The sequence below is a fragment of the Daldinia childiae genome (genome assembly GCF_008694065.1).
Source record: "Daldinia childiae strain JS-1345 chromosome Unknown Scaffold10, whole genome shotgun sequence".
NCBI lineage: Eukaryota > Fungi > Ascomycota > Sordariomycetes > Xylariales > Hypoxylaceae > Daldinia > Daldinia childiae.
In genome coordinates, this window is record NW_022984651.1 from 385,718 (window position 1) to 402,562 (window position 16,845).

Below are 16,845 nucleotides of genomic sequence, written 5' to 3' on the forward strand. Positions count from 1 at the left end.
TTAGGCTATTTTACCCTTCTCCAATTTGGTTATGAGTTCGATAAAATAACCCCGATGGGCCTCCGCCGCGCCTTAAGCTAAGTCCGAAAGGCCATCACAGCACCCCATCACCATCACCATCACCATCAACTCGCATCTGTGGTGGGGATCGGTCGCAGCTGAATTGACTAACCTATTAGATGCTGCCATTATCTCGTAATGTCTCTCAAGGTGTTTTCTGGGCGACCCCCAAAATCAGCCGCTATGCATATCGCGTTTATTCAAAAGCCGTAAATGACTCGAGTGCCGTAACGCTAGGTTACCATCTTAGGTACCTCCTAATGCATCACTTTAATAGACGATGCTCTCTCTCGTCTATAATATGGCAGGGTCCCTAGTCGCAAACTCGATAATTTTGTGGGTTGTATTGTCACCTACGGAGGCGGCACGTTCCTGAAGATCCCTAATTCCCTGTTGCGAAAGGGGGGGGGGGGGAACATGACAAGAAATTGCCAGATCCTATTGAGATACGTCCGGGGTCCCCCGGTCACCGGCATAATCTGATACTGCCTACCAAATTCACCATTCTCACTCGAATATTTCTCTTATCGACCGTTTGAATAGGCACATCTTAGTATGCAAATTTGTAAATTGGACAAAAATTGTTTCTTCTATTGGCCTGTAAGGCCCAAATGTAATTTTCCTGCGTGGAAATGTGTTTTGTATATCGCTTGTAATAATCCGTGAGTTCATGCCTCGGGTATAAAACCCACCCATTCCAGGACGCCATTCCTATTGACACCCCCTAAATCCTGTCTCCCCTCCGTCCCTCCATCCATCCATCCATCCCTCACTCCAATGAACCTAGCTCAACCTTGCAGGTATAAAACCACCCCAATCAAAATTAAGTAAAACGAGACCGACATTTAGTGCATGCGGGCCAGGAGGAGCTTCAAAGCTTGTGCTGTACAACCAATCCATGCGCGCACATGCAGCATGTATCGTTTAGGCCAGAAATAGGCACCCATAAGCCTAACATGATAGACACCGAACTCCCCGTATTAGGTAAATACAGCCAGGAATTGTAAAGGGAAAACCCCAATATCGAATCAGAAAACACAACAACGTACAATCCGCATGAGAATTCATGAATTCGTATCAGCCAGGCGAAAACCACGAGTCAATGAGGTTATTGGGCCTCGATCTTGGAATGCCGACCTGTAAGCTCTGCGGCCCAACTATCATCGCCGTCGACGATGGCGCCGCGCTCGAGAAGTAGGGCTGCCATATCAGTACGCCCAGCCATAACGGCGCGCTGTAATGCCGTATAACCCGCGCTATCGCGGCTGTTGATGTTAACATCGTAGCGCTGGAGGAGAAGCCGTAACGTGTCGATATGACCGCCTGCGACGGCGAAGTGTAGTAATGGTGCCGTAGTCTCCGGAAAGGGTGAGTTCTGATGTTGTATATCCGTCATGCTATCCACAACGCTGCTAGCGGACGTCAAGAATGCAGACGCTAGAGATGAGGTGCTAGGTCGCCCGGCATGGCCCGACTTTCGGTCTAGCGGTGACCAGCCCGCAGGACTATTAAGATCCGACTCAGGAGATGTCGCGTATGCATTGGCGCTGTGCGCAACGCCGTCGTCGAGAGGATACGCTGATTCCGTGTGATACATGGACATCTCTTCTGGGTTGTTATAAACGTTAAAACTGGCTCGGGGTTAGCTAGATATACAGACACGCGAAACGATGAAACCCCTAAGTTCGCTCGGCTAGGGTTTCCGAGTATTCTATATATTGGGAATCGCGGAATTGGCTTACCTTGTCGATACGCGAAGTCCATCACCACTATCTGTTGCGGTTCCTTGTCCCCATGGCATAGGACTGGCGCAATTAGATGAGTAGATGGGGGGTATACTGTGGCTCCTAAGATGATGCTGGTGCTGTATGGGCGCGGAGGAAATATTAGTTGTGACAGCACGCGTTCGTCTTCCCGTTGTAGGTAAATCCGACACGACATCGTTAGAACCGTGGACTTGGGAGAAATAAGATGCCGCGTCGAACCCTAGCGGATTTTCCCCATCCGTCGTGAGACCCAGTCCGCTCAGCTGTTCCGTACCTGAGGCGTGAGGCCAGGACTGTAAGTAATCGCTCATCCGCCGGGAGCCATTGGGTGTCGTCGCCGATGTCACCGCGTCGGCATTGTGAGCGTGAATATCTCCTAGGCTGGATGGACTTCTCCCACCGGAAGGAAGCTCATGCTCGGGTGGTGGCGTAGTTGAGGGATCTGAACTAATAGACTGCTGAAGCTGCTGCAATTGCTTTTTCAACCTTTCTACTTCCTTGGTTCGATCTCTCATATTTCTCCCTTGATATTGTTAGCCTCGAGTAAATCCATAGTTAGAAGCAGAACTCACTATATGCTCGTTGGGCAAGACGGTTCTGAATTTTCCTCCTCTCAGCTGCATCGGGCAAATTCCTCCAGTCCTCGTCAGGCTTCATCAAATCCACATACGATGTTGTCAGCGGTCGACCGCTGCGGGGAGAAGCTGTTCCTGACATAACGAGAGACGATGAGATACTAAGATAGTAATGATTATAGCGATGGCGATAATTGGTAAAGACAGCGACTTGAAAAGGTAGAAGCAGAGAAGAGATTAAATGTGACGCAGGTCGTAGATGTTCTTGTATATCTTCGACTAAGGTGTATGAGCTCAGCACAACACGACCCCTAAGGTGCGAAAGTAACACGGGACTTAATTAATAGCAGTACTGAATCCAGTAGGATCAGACAGTAGTGCTGATGGATTCCTTATGTCCTAATTTGTCTGGGAAGGCTCGCAGCAATGGGGAATAAATAGCGTTAGAGAAGATTGATCGAAGCCTCCGAGCCCGGTAACGAGATGACAGACGCCTCCCCCCAGTAATGTATCCGATCTCGAGGTGCGTTCAGCTCATAGGCCAGGACAGGGACTAGGAAACATGACGAAATGACCAGGTATCCTGGTAGCTGATCAACCCGCATAGGCCAGGGATGATTTGTGTTGGGACTGCAGAAGGTAGTAGGTGGCCAGCCTTTTTTTGTCTGTTACGCGGCTTGATAGGGTTGGTTGAATAAGAGTTGGTTATCGAGAGCCCCCAGAAGACTTGCCTTCCGGACACGACGGATACCCTGTGCGATTTGCAGGCTAGACCACGGGAGATGTGACCCGCCAAGACTCATTCCAGCCCTTGACTAATGAGCTGTATGAACTTGAAAGAAGATTAGCTCGATGCCAAATGTCCTGCAGATGTAAGTGATGTATTGGGGCAGCTCTCCGCGTACTTCAATCATACGCAGGGGTAGGAAGGTACACATAACCATCATACATAACCATCATCCATTGTGGCTTGCTTCGCCTCAGAGCTTAAGAGGAAACGAAGAGGAGTGGGAATGTACACGCCCCCAGCAGAGACCAATGGGTGTGCGCTTCAGAAAATGCGTGCATCTTCGTGACGAGCTCCACGCATCTTTGGCTCAGCGGCACAGCGAAGAGGTCCCCTTTCCTTGGCGTCGATCCTACATCCGCCGCCACAAAACCCGTTACGGCAACTCCATAACCTACTCTATGTTATGTGTGTGTCCTGTTGCTGCCGACGTTTCCTACGTAAAAAAACCCATTGGTTCCAGGCGTAGGGGGTCAAGATAGCTTACACCTGACCGTATCCTGCTATCGTTATAGGTTGATAGGGCTTTCTAATGGTAACATTGTTACAATAGCAAGATTGCCGCAAGTTTTTGCGAATCTGGCGCCATATGTGGATCAACCCTAGCCACGATGGTATAGAGCTTTATCATATCATCGGGTTATTTGGTTACCTGCCTTGTATAGTCATCCCGTGTTACTGTTCCTGATCGATAGACACGAGACACTGCGATAGCAGATCTCTCGGGCTGATAACATATGTAGTGTCCGCGGCCTAGTGGGCGTGGCGCTGCCAACGACTTGTCAAAACGCAAGAATTCAAATCGACTAACACAGACTTCTGCACGTCATCTGCCACCCGGAGATCAGTCCTTCCTCTTCAAGTTTAGACAGTGGGTGCGGGCACCACGGAGATGCGTATCGGGGTCGAACGGGGGTTGTTAGCCCATCCGTCTTATTGGACGATGTCTCATGTACCCCTGCTCATACCCTGGGAGAGCTAAAATCCTCCGCCGTAGCCACTGCCAGAGGCCTGGGTATCTATGTATGTATGCACTCGAAGCTGTACGAGGGTGCGACGAGATAAAGTGCCCAGACCCAGGTTCCCGTGGTAAGACGCCACCGGTGTGACGGCAGTATAGTCCCCTATTTGTTTTCTAGGAAGCCACTGACGTTATCGAGAACATTCGAAACAACATCAAGTCTATATAGATTCGAGATAATGAGGAAAGAGACCGGCATTGAAATGCTACGCCATTCCCAGTTTCCCTCCGTGGTTAAGCATCGTAGTAGGATACCCTTAAGTCTACTTCTCGGCACGGGTAGAAAGTGACGTTTGGTAGCTACCGTACATGCACGCCGGTAGTTATAACTTAGATTGAAAAAAAAAGAAGTAGGCGCTGGGTAGTAATGAGATGATCGACTCGGGCGCAGCCGAATACAGTCATTGGATCCAACAAAGGTTCAGCTTTGGATTGAGCAAGAATATACAATAGCGACAGTTATGCAGATGTAGCAAATGCAGAAACCAGCGAACCCAAATATTATCTGAACGGGCTGGGTTGGGGTCAACTCATGGAGAATCGATGAGCATATACCGGTTGCATTCCCGCTGCGCATCCCCAGACAGCTGCGCATCCAGGCTCCAGCTATCGATGAGACGACTTGTCTCATGCTTCTTGCACCAAAGATCTGCAAGGTCAAAGTGTCTTGTCCAATAATATAAGAGCAGCTCGAAGCAGCAATTTTCAAGTTCTGAACATAGAGATACAGCTAGTCCACTATTCGACTGCCAAATATCGAATAGATTAACTAGACTACTAGTCGGCAGAAAGTTACCAGCAGCTTGGGAAATAGATACTAGACTCTCGGCGAAGCGTGGAAGTAATTAATTTTCAAATTAGAGGCCCACGACCTGTTCCAGTCATCTGGAAAGGCGGGCGATTGTACGTACTGATATTGGTCACATATCAGAACGCAAAGTGCTCGCTGCGACTATACGGTAGCATGTTAGCCGTTTGGCGGATCTGCAGCAGGGTTTGGCTGAGACGTAATAGGGTCGGTATATAAGAAAAATCCAGGGTCCCCTCCGAAGAACCGGATGGTCTGGTAGCGGGACTATCTGGGGAAGAGAAAAATGCATCGCCACTGCGACGAGTTAAAATCAGCCGGGGATTCTCGCCTAAGCTTCGAGAACAAAAGACAGACCGTCGGCCTCGCAATCCGGACGTAGTTGTGTTGCCGGATCTTTAACTCGTCTCAGGAACTGTCCCTAGGAGCTATACATCACCATACGTAATATTACGGTTTAGAATGGCACTTCCCAATTCCGGAAGGAATCGCGATGTTCGTCTAAAGAGGCCAAGAGTGAGCGACGATGCTGTAGCGTAACTTACGGCGGACATTCGCCATGATCGGCGTGGATAGACATCGTATCCCTAGGTCTCCTAGAAGCCAACGTGATGGAGCTCTAGATGAAGATACGGGCGAATATTGGTGACGTGCTCAGTATAGCAAAGCCGGGCATCGGACTTTTGACGAGATTGGACTTTTGTAAGCACACTTCGTATCACCTCATCAGCTCGAAGCTCGAAGAGTCAAGAGATAGACACTTTTGGAGGTAACAGTCGTCAAAACCAGCAAACACAAGCGAATTTGAAGCGGGGGCAGACTAAGCACAGGACCCTTCAGAGGGATGACGGAAGAAGGTTTTGATCCGGTAACCACCACATTTGGAAAGGAAATGGTATTATGATATTAGGCAATGCTGTGACTTTATCATGAGTGCCAGAAACAAATGTGATGTGGTCTGTAACGAGAAGGTAACGAAGAAACAAGGGTGTGAACAAATAGGACAGGTAACCCATGAGATGCCACAAGGTGCAGAGAATCGTGAATCGTGCAGAGAGTCGTTGCAGAGCGTGGCAGGTGAAAAGAGGAAGTTTGTCTTGGCATTAAGATATGATTGGAAATTTCCAATGGCTGCCGGAGCTAAGAGCGGGGGGGTAACAACCTTACTGCCTTAGCTGCTTACATAGAAACACTAGCACAGACCATAATATCCACATCCCACATTTACTAGGCTATCAAGGTTATCTAGTTCATGTTAAGTACCTAAGTACCTCTATAGATCCCTGAAAAAGGTAAAGGGGGGAACACATTCTAGGTATCAGAAGCTAACAATTCCCCTCCCCCCTGTCCAACATTTTTATTATACACTAATCACTTACCTACCTTCACCATTTACTTACATGTATGTCTCGGATTTACTGCCAATGGATATTCAGCGATTCCGACGGATAGTAATATTCTAATCGCCGGTTTCGCGACGACTTCTAATATTCTACATGTTGTGTAAGCATTGCTTATAGTTAGATAAGTAACATAGGTCATGAGGTTATGTTTCTGCGTTTGATATGTTGTGGTTCGGCCGAGTTTCAAACCGTTGGGGTTTAGGATCCGTACCCAAGTAGAAATCTGTTTGTAAGTGATTTGTTACGAGCCTGTCTATCTCCTCCTATCTCCTAAAGCCCTTCAAAACGTGCCCGGGTAACAGGCAGCTAGAATATCTCCGCTAGGTATATTATGAATTACATGTGAATTCGATAGCCTAGCAGGGCGTCGGATCACCTGGTCCAAAAACTTACATAATAAAGATCCTTCTATAATCAAAGCAAGGTAGACTAGGCTATACAGCTCGCAAGCTTCGTCAATGTCTTACGAATTCCCTCGCCTTACCTAATATCTCGGTCCAAAGTTATTACATCACTTTAGTTAGTCTTAAACATGAGGCGGCGCGGGAGGCGCAGCGCCTTATGAGCCTGGTCAGTTGGCTGGTCACGATAGTCTCTAACCGAGCCCATAGTGCTAGGATATAGCTTGTGGAGATACTATATTTTATATTAAGTCTCCACGCTTAAAGCCTTGAGTATAGTATATCCCGTAACATATACATTCATAGAGCACGTGGACTTTTAATTGATTCTTAATATAGATCGAATTATCGAAGTTACCTCATATATCAAATTGGTACAGGAATAAGACATTGGTTTCAATTTCTTCCATGTCCTTGGCACGACCTCAAATTAAGCCTCGAAACTACTTATAGCGTAAGGCGTTTGACATGGGGGAGGAGTGTGGCGTCGAATATACTAGGTAATATACTACGTAGTTGTGGATTCAATTCACCGAATCCATCTGTCTCTATTGGGAATCACTCGACTGAATCACTGTTCCGGCACCCCACGGTTCCCGGTCCCGAGGTGTCCCAGGCTATACAATATCTCGAACATTGAAATCCATATTATAGATACCATTTATCTATTTATACTCCTCTGTTAAGATGAGATACATATAGCCTCGCAAATTAGACACCATTAGAGCGACGCCACAACGTCGGATTGGGAACCGACATGTAAGCTATGCGTGCCACTCATTGATCACATCAGTTGTGTGACTTATCCCACGCGACGAGAACGCCAAAGGTCGGAACCATGCGGGGGGGGGCGCGTCGGGCCGTCTCAGCGCATGTCAGCCACTCCGGGACCGACTTCAATCCTTAATGTGCTCCTATTTAGATGCATATTATCGGAGCCATCCTCTTCCGCAAAGTTAGGATTCGGGAATAATGGAGAGCCAGGCAAATATACCTCATTAAAGGAATTTCCTTTGAATTGCTCTAATACGCATAGATCGCCATCATGGGCGGAACGTAAGATTGCCTCTCTACTTATTAGCGCCTGAATATTCATGACCTTCACCTTCCTTCTATACCGGGATTTCGGCAGGATCGAGCTCGGATTAGAGTCGAATACTTGAAAACGGAGCATCGTATATTTTACTAAAGAAAGATGTAACGAAGATGATACTCAAGGAAAGTAAATTTTAAGGAAAAGAAAGGAAAAAGGAGCCGGGCTTACAGCAGATTGGAGTGGAGATAAAGAGCGTCGAAATTACTTTATTGACCGCCTTAGTATTTTCGTAGGCGTGTAGCAAAGTTTCACCTTCAGGAGAACTTTTAGCCCCTGTCTCTATCCTTAAATATCATATTCCACCATTAGGTGGTAGCGAGCCCTTGTAATTCTCATCAAATAGCCTTTTGGATTTTCCCTGGATTTGTATGTACACCTAATAAAAAGCCTCAAACTACTCTAATAATGACAAACTCGAGGTATCTACTAGATTGCTGGAATCCTCGGACGTGATCATGTTTTTATATCTGGGTTCACTTCTCGAAGAGCATTTCTTACACTTCAGATTGCTTCTATACAATGTCATCTCATAATGTACTTTATCATTGATAGCCAAGAAAACACCTGGAGCTAGGAGGAGAAGTCGAAATCAGTAATCTACACATACCTACCAAAGTACATTCGCAGACAATGAATTTTGCTACCAATTTTATTATTTCATCGTTAATTTGATATCCATTCCCAAGTCACGTTTCACATATCTGGTCACAAGAATTGTTACGGTAACACATTTCTATCGGGCACTCACAGAGTAATTTAGTATACTAGATTAACTAGGCATTATCCGATTCATGGTACTAACTACTCTATGTGCCTAACGTGTCTAAGAAAACATAGGAGGCCTCAGATGACTGTAGGCGAATCGAAATTCCATTTAGTTCCTCATAGAAATATCCTCACAAAGAGACGCGATAGATAAAGCTATAATGAAAAGGGGGCCAAGAATAGCATAGCGAGTACTATATCGGCCTTATAACCGTGTATAGAAGCATGTGGGCTAGAATTGATCTAGAATCCTGATTTGAGACATAAGGCTCGACAAGATGGGTGTCCTTGCAGCAAACCCCCACGCTCGCGGCTCATATTCGACGAGACATTATAACTTGGACTCCCACCTTCACAATACGCCATATCTACGTTATATCTCGTCTTACTATATACGAATGTGGCAGGAAGGAGACATTTATAGTCGCATACCTAGTAAATGCGGCGACATCGGCTGAGATGGGCAAAACTAAAATAGAGCTAAATAGGAAAGACGATGTGGTAAATTCACACATGCTAGGTAAACCAAGCACACGCTATTTGGGCTTCCCCAGTAGTTCCGTCAGGCCGCGGGCTCCTAGCTTATAATAGCGTATAGCATATACCACTCCCGCTGCGGGGGTATAGACGGACCCGTTCCCTAGTCGGGGTAAAACTCCATGATTCTTCGTCTTCCATGAGCCTCATATAGGCCAGATAATGACCTGCTAAGGCGCGGCTAGCACTAGCTGCCGCACGAACCAGAGATATAGCAAATTTGGAAATGATGCGGCGAGATTACTTACACATGTTCGACAAGTTCGTGTCTTCGGTTGTGCTGCTTACTCTGGGCTAAGCGAAGGGGGGCGATGTCGCTAAGCAAGAGCTGAGCTGTGAACAAGATACGGAATTGCTGGAGGGCACACAAAATTTCACCTACCTATAGGGCATTTTTGATAATCATGACTAAACGATTTTTATCACGTAGTCAAATGTGGCGAAGCTCGAAGCCCGTTACGGAAGGAGGGAAACACAATGCCGAAGCACAATCATGATTGGTAACGGGAGCAGCCAGTTCAGGGAAAGTCATATTCAGAGTAGTATCCTCGGAATTAAATCAAGACGCGGAAAGATGAAAAACCGACTAATCTGGCCCAGCGCCCTATGCTATCTGGTCGGCCAATACTATCAAAGCTATAATCAAGAGAAGCGAGAGAATATTCCTGCTAAGTAAAATGAATCTCAGATCATCGCATGTGAGTACCTCTCACTCGAAATAGTCATCCCCATGCCGTTCGCAAGAGCCGTTCAGTGATCCCAACGGGTTCCAGCAGATGAATAACGTAGTATACTAAGAGTGCAGTGCGATGCTCGATATCTGAGTAGAAGGTCTGTATATTATTACGAGTCAGCGGACCCTAAGTAAGATCTTCTTGAGGAATAGGAATAGGTAAGACAAACCCTGAGATTCATGAATCACTTAAAATTTAGTCTGCATAGCCACAAGGTCGTTCTCGGGTGCTGCGTCGACACGGTCAGCCTGGATGTTGTCTTCTGCGTCGGAGGCAAGCTTAGCAGTCATCTCGGCCGACTCAGGGTCGATCGCAGACTTCTTCTGCGCCTGCGATGCATGTGAATTCTTGGGCTTAGGCTTTGTCGGGGTCTCGATATCTTCATGACTATCATCGCTTTCGCCATCCGCGGCTTTGACGTTGGACTTCTTCATGACGCGGCGTTTGGTGGCTTTGGCCGGCTTCTGCTCGTCTCCGTCGGAATCGCCGGGATAGTCGTCCTGCATAGCGTCTTCTGCAGCTGCTTTGGCGCGTTTGGTTGTCTTCTTTGCAACTCGAGCCTTCTTGGCCTTAGTACCGGTATCATTTTCGGCGTCGGCACCATCCATGGAAGCTGCAGTACGCTTTCGGCCTTTCGTGGGAGTCTTAGCAGTTTCGCTACCTGCCGGTGAGTCCTCTTGAGGGGTGGGGCAGTCGTCAAGGTACTGCTTGCGGAGTTTCTGAAACTGATGCCTATAAATGAAGATCAGACACGTTTTGTACTCACGAGTATAGAGTCATAGATGCAGAAGCTAATCACATCCAACTCTCCTTATACATATATGATGTTGGTACAATATACATATCAAAATGCGTAGTTGAGCTAGAGACCAGACGAAGCTAGACTTACTTGAGAGCCGAAAGGGTGTACTTGCCACGAAATGTCTCCTTGGCCTTTTCAGCAATAGAATTCCAGCCTCTGACAGCTAGTTGCTCGTTCTGGTCCTGCATGATGAGAAGGAGGAGACTCGCATTCTCGTCGGAACTCCACTTAGTAGAGTCCCCGTTCCCGGCAGTGGCAGACTTAGCGGTCTTGTTAGACATTTTGTGACGCAAGTGTTAATAGAGACGGATGATGTAAAGAAGGTATGACTAGCACAGAATATGTTAGTAAGACTTTACTTATTGCGAAGGGGGTAAACTCTCAGATTCCCACTCTGGTTGTGGAAGCAGAATAAGAGACAATCAGAAATATCGACCGTGCTTTTAAGATAAGGGTTTGTGGTTCCAGGGCAGGGGGTGATTTGGTGAACGTCTCTGTTCTAGTTGAAGTCGGGCGACATCTACCTTTCCAAGAGACAACAATAATGAGAGATAGCTCCACGAGATATAAAGGTACAAGAACATTTGATGCTTTGGATTGCGGCAGATAAGATCGTGTACTAAGTCTATAGTGCAGATCACGAGAGATAGAATATGTTGATCGCACAGGTGGTGTTACCCAAGGGATCTTAGGATGGTGAAGGAAAGGGATTGATAGATAGGTACTTACCTTTTGTGAATAGATTAGGTATAATATAAAATACCTAAGTAGAGTGTACAGATAAAGAAGATTTTGTCTTCAGGTGGTAAATGTGTAAAGTTTGGTAGAAAAGAGGTTGGTTGGCTTATGTGAAAAGGTAGAAGTTGAGGTTGATTTGGTAAAAAAAAGCAAGAACGGGAGTACACGGACATGTAAATAATTTAGAGCTGCTAAAAGATTAGGGAAGTTACACAAGGAAACCGCAAGCCCGGTGATAGTTGCTCCTGCTGTTGCTAAGAACCGGGCGATATTATAACCTCAGGCAACCGCAAAAGGAGGTGCACTAGCCAAGTTACGCCAAACATTTTAATCATCCACCTACATCCGCAGATATTTACCATTATCCGGTTTATTCTCCTTATACTTCATTTCAAAAATCTTACCCCAAATGTATATTAGCTACTAATCATATTGATTGGTACTAAGTTCCTCACCATACAAGCTACGGCTTGATTTACAAAGGATACCTACTCGCGAAAGCCGTTCGGATGTTTCAACGTAAGTTCCCATTCCTCTCATCTACCCCGTTTGTCTCGGCCGGGGGTGTTATTTGCTACTTGGTTACTGAATCTTCCATAGATGCCTCGCAATCTCCTTATTGAATACCTCCCTGATGAGGGATTCCAATGGTCTGCAAATAGCGGAACTGCGCTAATCACAAACCACCAAGCCCGTCAAGTAACTCGTGCAATGAAAAGGTCAGGACGACGTCTCGACGAATCAGTCTGCACAGAATACATAGCCCATCTTTTCAACACCGCGAAAAACATGGTCCATCGTTGTCAGGCATTTGACGCTCCTTCCTTCTGGGAGTTCGTTAGCCGCCGTGTCTCATGGGCGCAACGTGTTGACCCCAAAGATCTGTACGACCTATCGATTCGAATCATCTCAGCCAGGCGCATCTTTCTCGACCAAAGAGATTACTTGGCGGAGATGAAAAAGGAGGGAGACGAGGATATCCCAGACAGCGACCTCATCCGCGTCTTCAACGAAGCCAACACGGCTGTAGACAGCTTTACCAGTGCAGTGGCTGATATGTATAAAGACCGCCCGAAAATCCGAGAGAAATACTATCCCAAGTGGACCGATGACTCTGATAACGAGGGGACTTCTGAAGCAACCAAAGCAAGATTCCACGAAAAGTATAAAGCACCCCGCAATCTGTCCAGGAACACCTCTGCGAAGGACCAAGAAAACGGTCTAGAAGGTGAATACAAGAAAATGGTTGAGATGGTCGAAAAGGTTGAAATCGTCGATAGAATGGATGAGGATATGGGCGGTGAGATGGACGAGGTGGAAAAGATGGATGTGGACAATGAGATGGACTATGAAATGGAGATGGACAATTAAGCAAAAGAATCGGCGAAAGATACGAGGGGGTTCATGAAGTCGGCCTGGAGATGTGAATCCCGAAGGAAGGTGTATTTGCCCGTACTATAGCACTCTCCTTTCGTTTCCACCAGTCAGAGATTTGCCTCTCAACTTCAATAGTATGGAGAGCATATCTTAGTAGTCGGTAGCAAATAAATTACTCGTAGTATTATTATTACTATTTACGCCCTTTCCAAGACTTTAAGCTGCCAAATTTAGATGTGGTCATTGAATTTTATTAACTACTGAATAGTTGCGTAAATTTCAATTTCAAGACTGAATATCCTAAATAATATATTCCGATAAACTACCTACCTATCTAGGTACCTGTGGAACTACCTGTCTTGTATTACGGAATGCGTTACTGATTCTTGAGGATAATGGAACCACCCCGGGCTTTAGGTACCTTATATGAGGTATCTAACATTGAGGCCTCGTTCCTGCCCTTGATGTCTTGTTCGTGACTGCCTTGATACCTAGGAAGTGCTCTACAACTGTCCACATCCGCCCGCAACTGTATTTTACCCTGACGACGTGGGTCACCTAGCAACAGTACCTAAGTTACATGCACGTACCTTTAGTATGTGTAGGTTATAATTATAATTAGGAAGCCAACTATCACCTGCTGAGGACTTCTGTCACTCTAGGAATCACTTGGTCGAGTTGGTAGACCGCTGAACTTTCGGCTGCAGACGATAGTTCGATCCCGACAAGTGACAGATTTTCTCAGCCCAGAGCTTACACCCCCAACTTAAACTTGGGTGGTCAATGAGTTGAAATGATCTACCGTCAGTTCTGATGGATGACCCACGCTTATCTTGAAGCCTAAGGGCTTCTGGGTACCTTGGGGACATCAGAATATTCTTGGCACTTTAAGCACCACGATCACTCATGACTTTGGTTTACAAGAATGAGCTCCATTTTTTTTCTTCCTCTTCCTTATTCTAACTATTTCTAATATTATTACTTATTTACTCTCCCTTCATTCATTTTTCATAATATGATTTCTTTTCCTACGCGATTTCGAGTATACCTATCGAACTCTCCTAAATGCGCCGCCTGAATTGCCAACAAATCCCAAAAAAAAAGTAGCCGAAAAATAAATTCTTGTATGATATAAATCTTTTCATTACTCTGGAAAGGAGAGGGGGGACTGAGAGGTGATAGAGAGGGTTTCCATTGCAAGGTAGGCCTAAAGGGCATAAAAATAAATTCGTTACTACACATAATAAAAGTATCCTCCATTATAGATAGGATGTATTATCGAAAATTCTAACAGCGGAAACGCTTATAGAAAATACATGATTGCAAATTAGAAAGTTGTTAATGCTACTAGAAGTTACGCATTGGAATAGAGAAACATAAGAAGGGGAGCAGTGACGACAGTTCGACCCTCGTGAGGGGCGGGTTTTTCTAATTGGGAACCATACGAATGCACCCCCAACTCAAAATTGGGTGGTTAATGAGTAGAAATGATTCAATGTGGTTTCCTTCAGGACGATTCATGACGCTGGCCGTGGCTTCGCGCTCGGGCGGTATTGATGACTGGGGTGACATCTTAGTTTCTAGCGCCGAAATCACTCATGACCTTGGAAATGCAGTACGAGTTCCTATTTTTTTTTTCGAAGCTTTAATAAATGTATATATAATACCTTAGCCACTGCACCCAGACTAGATATGTTAAGTACCTCCTAACAACAATTCATTTCCATCAATGTTAGATGGTATTTCTAAACACATAAAGAACCAACCAGATAGAAACTATCTATGTACGATACAGAAAATAAAACCGACCTGGAAAGTAAGGTAAACTGGAAGTAATATATTAGGTAACTAACCAAAATTACAGCTAATATTAGTTATAAAGAAAGACCAATTTTCTATTGCCACCCACAGCTGTTGCGAATATAACTTTTTACTGATCTTTTATTACCATAAACAATAATATACACGCTCCGAAAAAAAATTTTCGTCTCACTCAATACAAACTAATTACGCATCAAATCATCACATTTCAGTCATCTTATCTTTATACCTCAAATAACGTCTACAAAACAACCCATTAACTACACGTACCAAAGCCCTTCTGACAACCAGTACCACAGTAAGTACTTCCAGTGCCGCAATAACTATACTGGCTACAACACTGACCCGAAGGACACGCCGTATTAAACCCTGTTCCGCAGCGATTGTTGGTCGAAACCGGAAGCGACTTCGTCGGAGTGGCGGTCGAAGAAGTCGTACTCGGCGTCGGAGTCCGTGTGGAGGTCGCAGTGGAACTACTAGTCGGAATCGGGGCCTGCTAAAAATAAACCGGGCTTACGTCAGCAATCCGATCCCCATCACGGGTAGGAATGATGTCATATATCTCGATATAAAGTTCATATCATATCGAACGAAGAACCAATCAAAACGGATAATGTGGGAGGAAGGAAAGGGTTGATGGAATTAAAACTCACCACGCAAGATAATCTCGTATCCGTACTCGACGTATTCAAATTCCTCTTCATATTCTGATAAAAATTCAGCCCGCTAGCTACATTCGCCGCCGCATACGTCGCCTCCCAGACGCTGACGCCGCCGAAATTCGCGCGGCAGTAATACGCATCGACGAGGCTGAGCGCCTGCGCGGGCGCAACCACCGAGCTAGCGCTAGCCGCGTTCCCCGAGCCAGGCAGCCCGACGTACAAGCGCGCGTTCTTGCTGCTCGTGCCGCTCAGCCACGCCGTCCAGGTGTCGAAGGTAAACCCGGAGGTGTTGAAGGCGCCGCCGGGGACGTATTTCGGGTTGCCCGCGACCCAGGACGCCGCGGAGCACTGCGGCGTGTTGTAGTACTGGACGAACAGCATGTCGACGACGCTGTACTGCAGGACGCCCAGGAGGTTCGTGTCCGGGACGACGCACTGCGGCGACGCGGTTAGGAAGAGCGTCTGCCCGGCCGCGGAGGCGCCGAAGTTGGCGCGTAATTGGTTCGCGAGCGCGATGTAGCCGGCCCAGTTGTCCGTGGGCGGGTGCTCGATGTCGAGGTCGAAGCCGTCGACGCTGAAGCCGACGCCGTTGTAGTCGAAGGGCCGCGGCTTGCCGGCGTTGACCCAGGTTGTTGTGCGCGGGCCGAAGAGGCCCCATAGCGTGTTGGCGAAGCTGGTGCCGTCGGTTGCGCCTGTTAGTTGGTACTGCGATGTGGCGCCCCCGAGGGATAGCAGGATCTTCTTGTTGCTCGTCTGGCGGCACGTGTACAGGTCGTGTTGGATATTGGGGCACTGGTAGAGCTGGTTGTTGGTTGCGTTGTTCACGCCGTTGTATCCCGGGCCGGGATACACCCTATAATGGGTAAGTTAGATTTCATGTAACTGTCATTGAAAAATCAAGACTTCCCCTATCCGACCAAGCCCATGTGCAAGTTTCTACCCCTGAGCCAAAATCAAAAAGGGGTGGATTTAATAATACGTACGTGGAACCGCATTGGTTTCCAAAGTTAATCCCGGGGAAGCCATTTGCCTGTGCTGGGAATAAATTCACAAAAGACAAGACGATGACGTCGATACTCGAGTCGGCGCAATATGTGCTGAGCGCAGGTTGATTCGGTCCTTGGCCCTACGTCGGGATATGAGTGTCAGAGGGGCGACACCATGGGGAAGTAGCTGCTCACGTAGTAGACGACGACGTTATTCTTAGATGTTGTGCTAAACGCGGCTTGTGCGGCAGACAGCAACGTCGATGTCAAGGCAAGGCTGAAGGCGAAACGAATCATCGAAAATGAGATTGTATGCTCTCGGCGCTGTCCAACAGACGTTTTAGTAAAACTGAAAATCAAGAAGATTTAATAATGATATGCCTACAAGGCTAGAAATCTACAATTGGTCTCACTGCAAATGGCTTACATGGTCGAATGAGTTATTCCAGAGCAATGAGCTCGGGGTGGTCTGTTTTATAAGCCCGAGACCCTCTAATAGATGACAT

The 16,845-nt window shown here is 46.6% G+C and overlaps 4 protein-coding genes across 4 annotated transcripts; 1 reads left to right on the plus strand and 3 right to left on the minus strand.

Moving 5' to 3' along the window:
- Positions 1–1,168: 1,168 nt before the first annotated feature.
- Positions 1,169–2,543, minus strand: GL218_07847 (uncharacterized protein; the record flags this gene model as incomplete). The annotated part of the gene is made up of 3 exons (XM_033584623.1): positions 1,169–1,691; positions 1,803–2,349; positions 2,399–2,543. 3 exons carry the CDS (start codon positions 2,541–2,543, stop codon positions 1,169–1,171), a joined length of 1,215 nt encoding a protein of 404 aa, XP_033441358.1.
- Positions 2,544–10,141: 7,598 nt separating this feature from the next.
- GL218_07848 (uncharacterized protein) lies at positions 10,142–11,036 on the minus strand (the record flags this gene model as incomplete). Its single annotated transcript, XM_033584624.1, has 2 exons — positions 10,142–10,685; positions 10,843–11,036. The coding sequence occupies 2 exons, from the start codon at positions 11,034–11,036 to the stop codon at positions 10,142–10,144; spliced, it is 738 nt and encodes a 245-aa protein (XP_033441263.1).
- A 1,246-nt stretch (positions 11,037–12,282) lies between these two features.
- Positions 12,283–12,864, plus strand: GL218_07849 (uncharacterized protein; the record flags this gene model as incomplete). Its single annotated transcript, XM_033584625.1, has 1 exon — positions 12,283–12,864. One exon carries the CDS (start codon positions 12,283–12,285, stop codon positions 12,862–12,864), a length of 582 nt encoding a protein of 193 aa, XP_033441356.1.
- A 2,402-nt stretch (positions 12,865–15,266) lies between these two features.
- GL218_07850 (Endochitinase A) lies at positions 15,267–16,636 on the minus strand (the record flags this gene model as incomplete). Its single annotated transcript, XM_033584626.1, has 3 exons — positions 15,267–16,206; positions 16,337–16,479; positions 16,535–16,636. The coding sequence occupies 3 exons, from the start codon at positions 16,634–16,636 to the stop codon at positions 15,267–15,269; spliced, it is 1,185 nt and encodes a 394-aa protein (XP_033441231.1).
- Between the last annotated feature and the right edge of the window lie 209 nt (positions 16,637–16,845).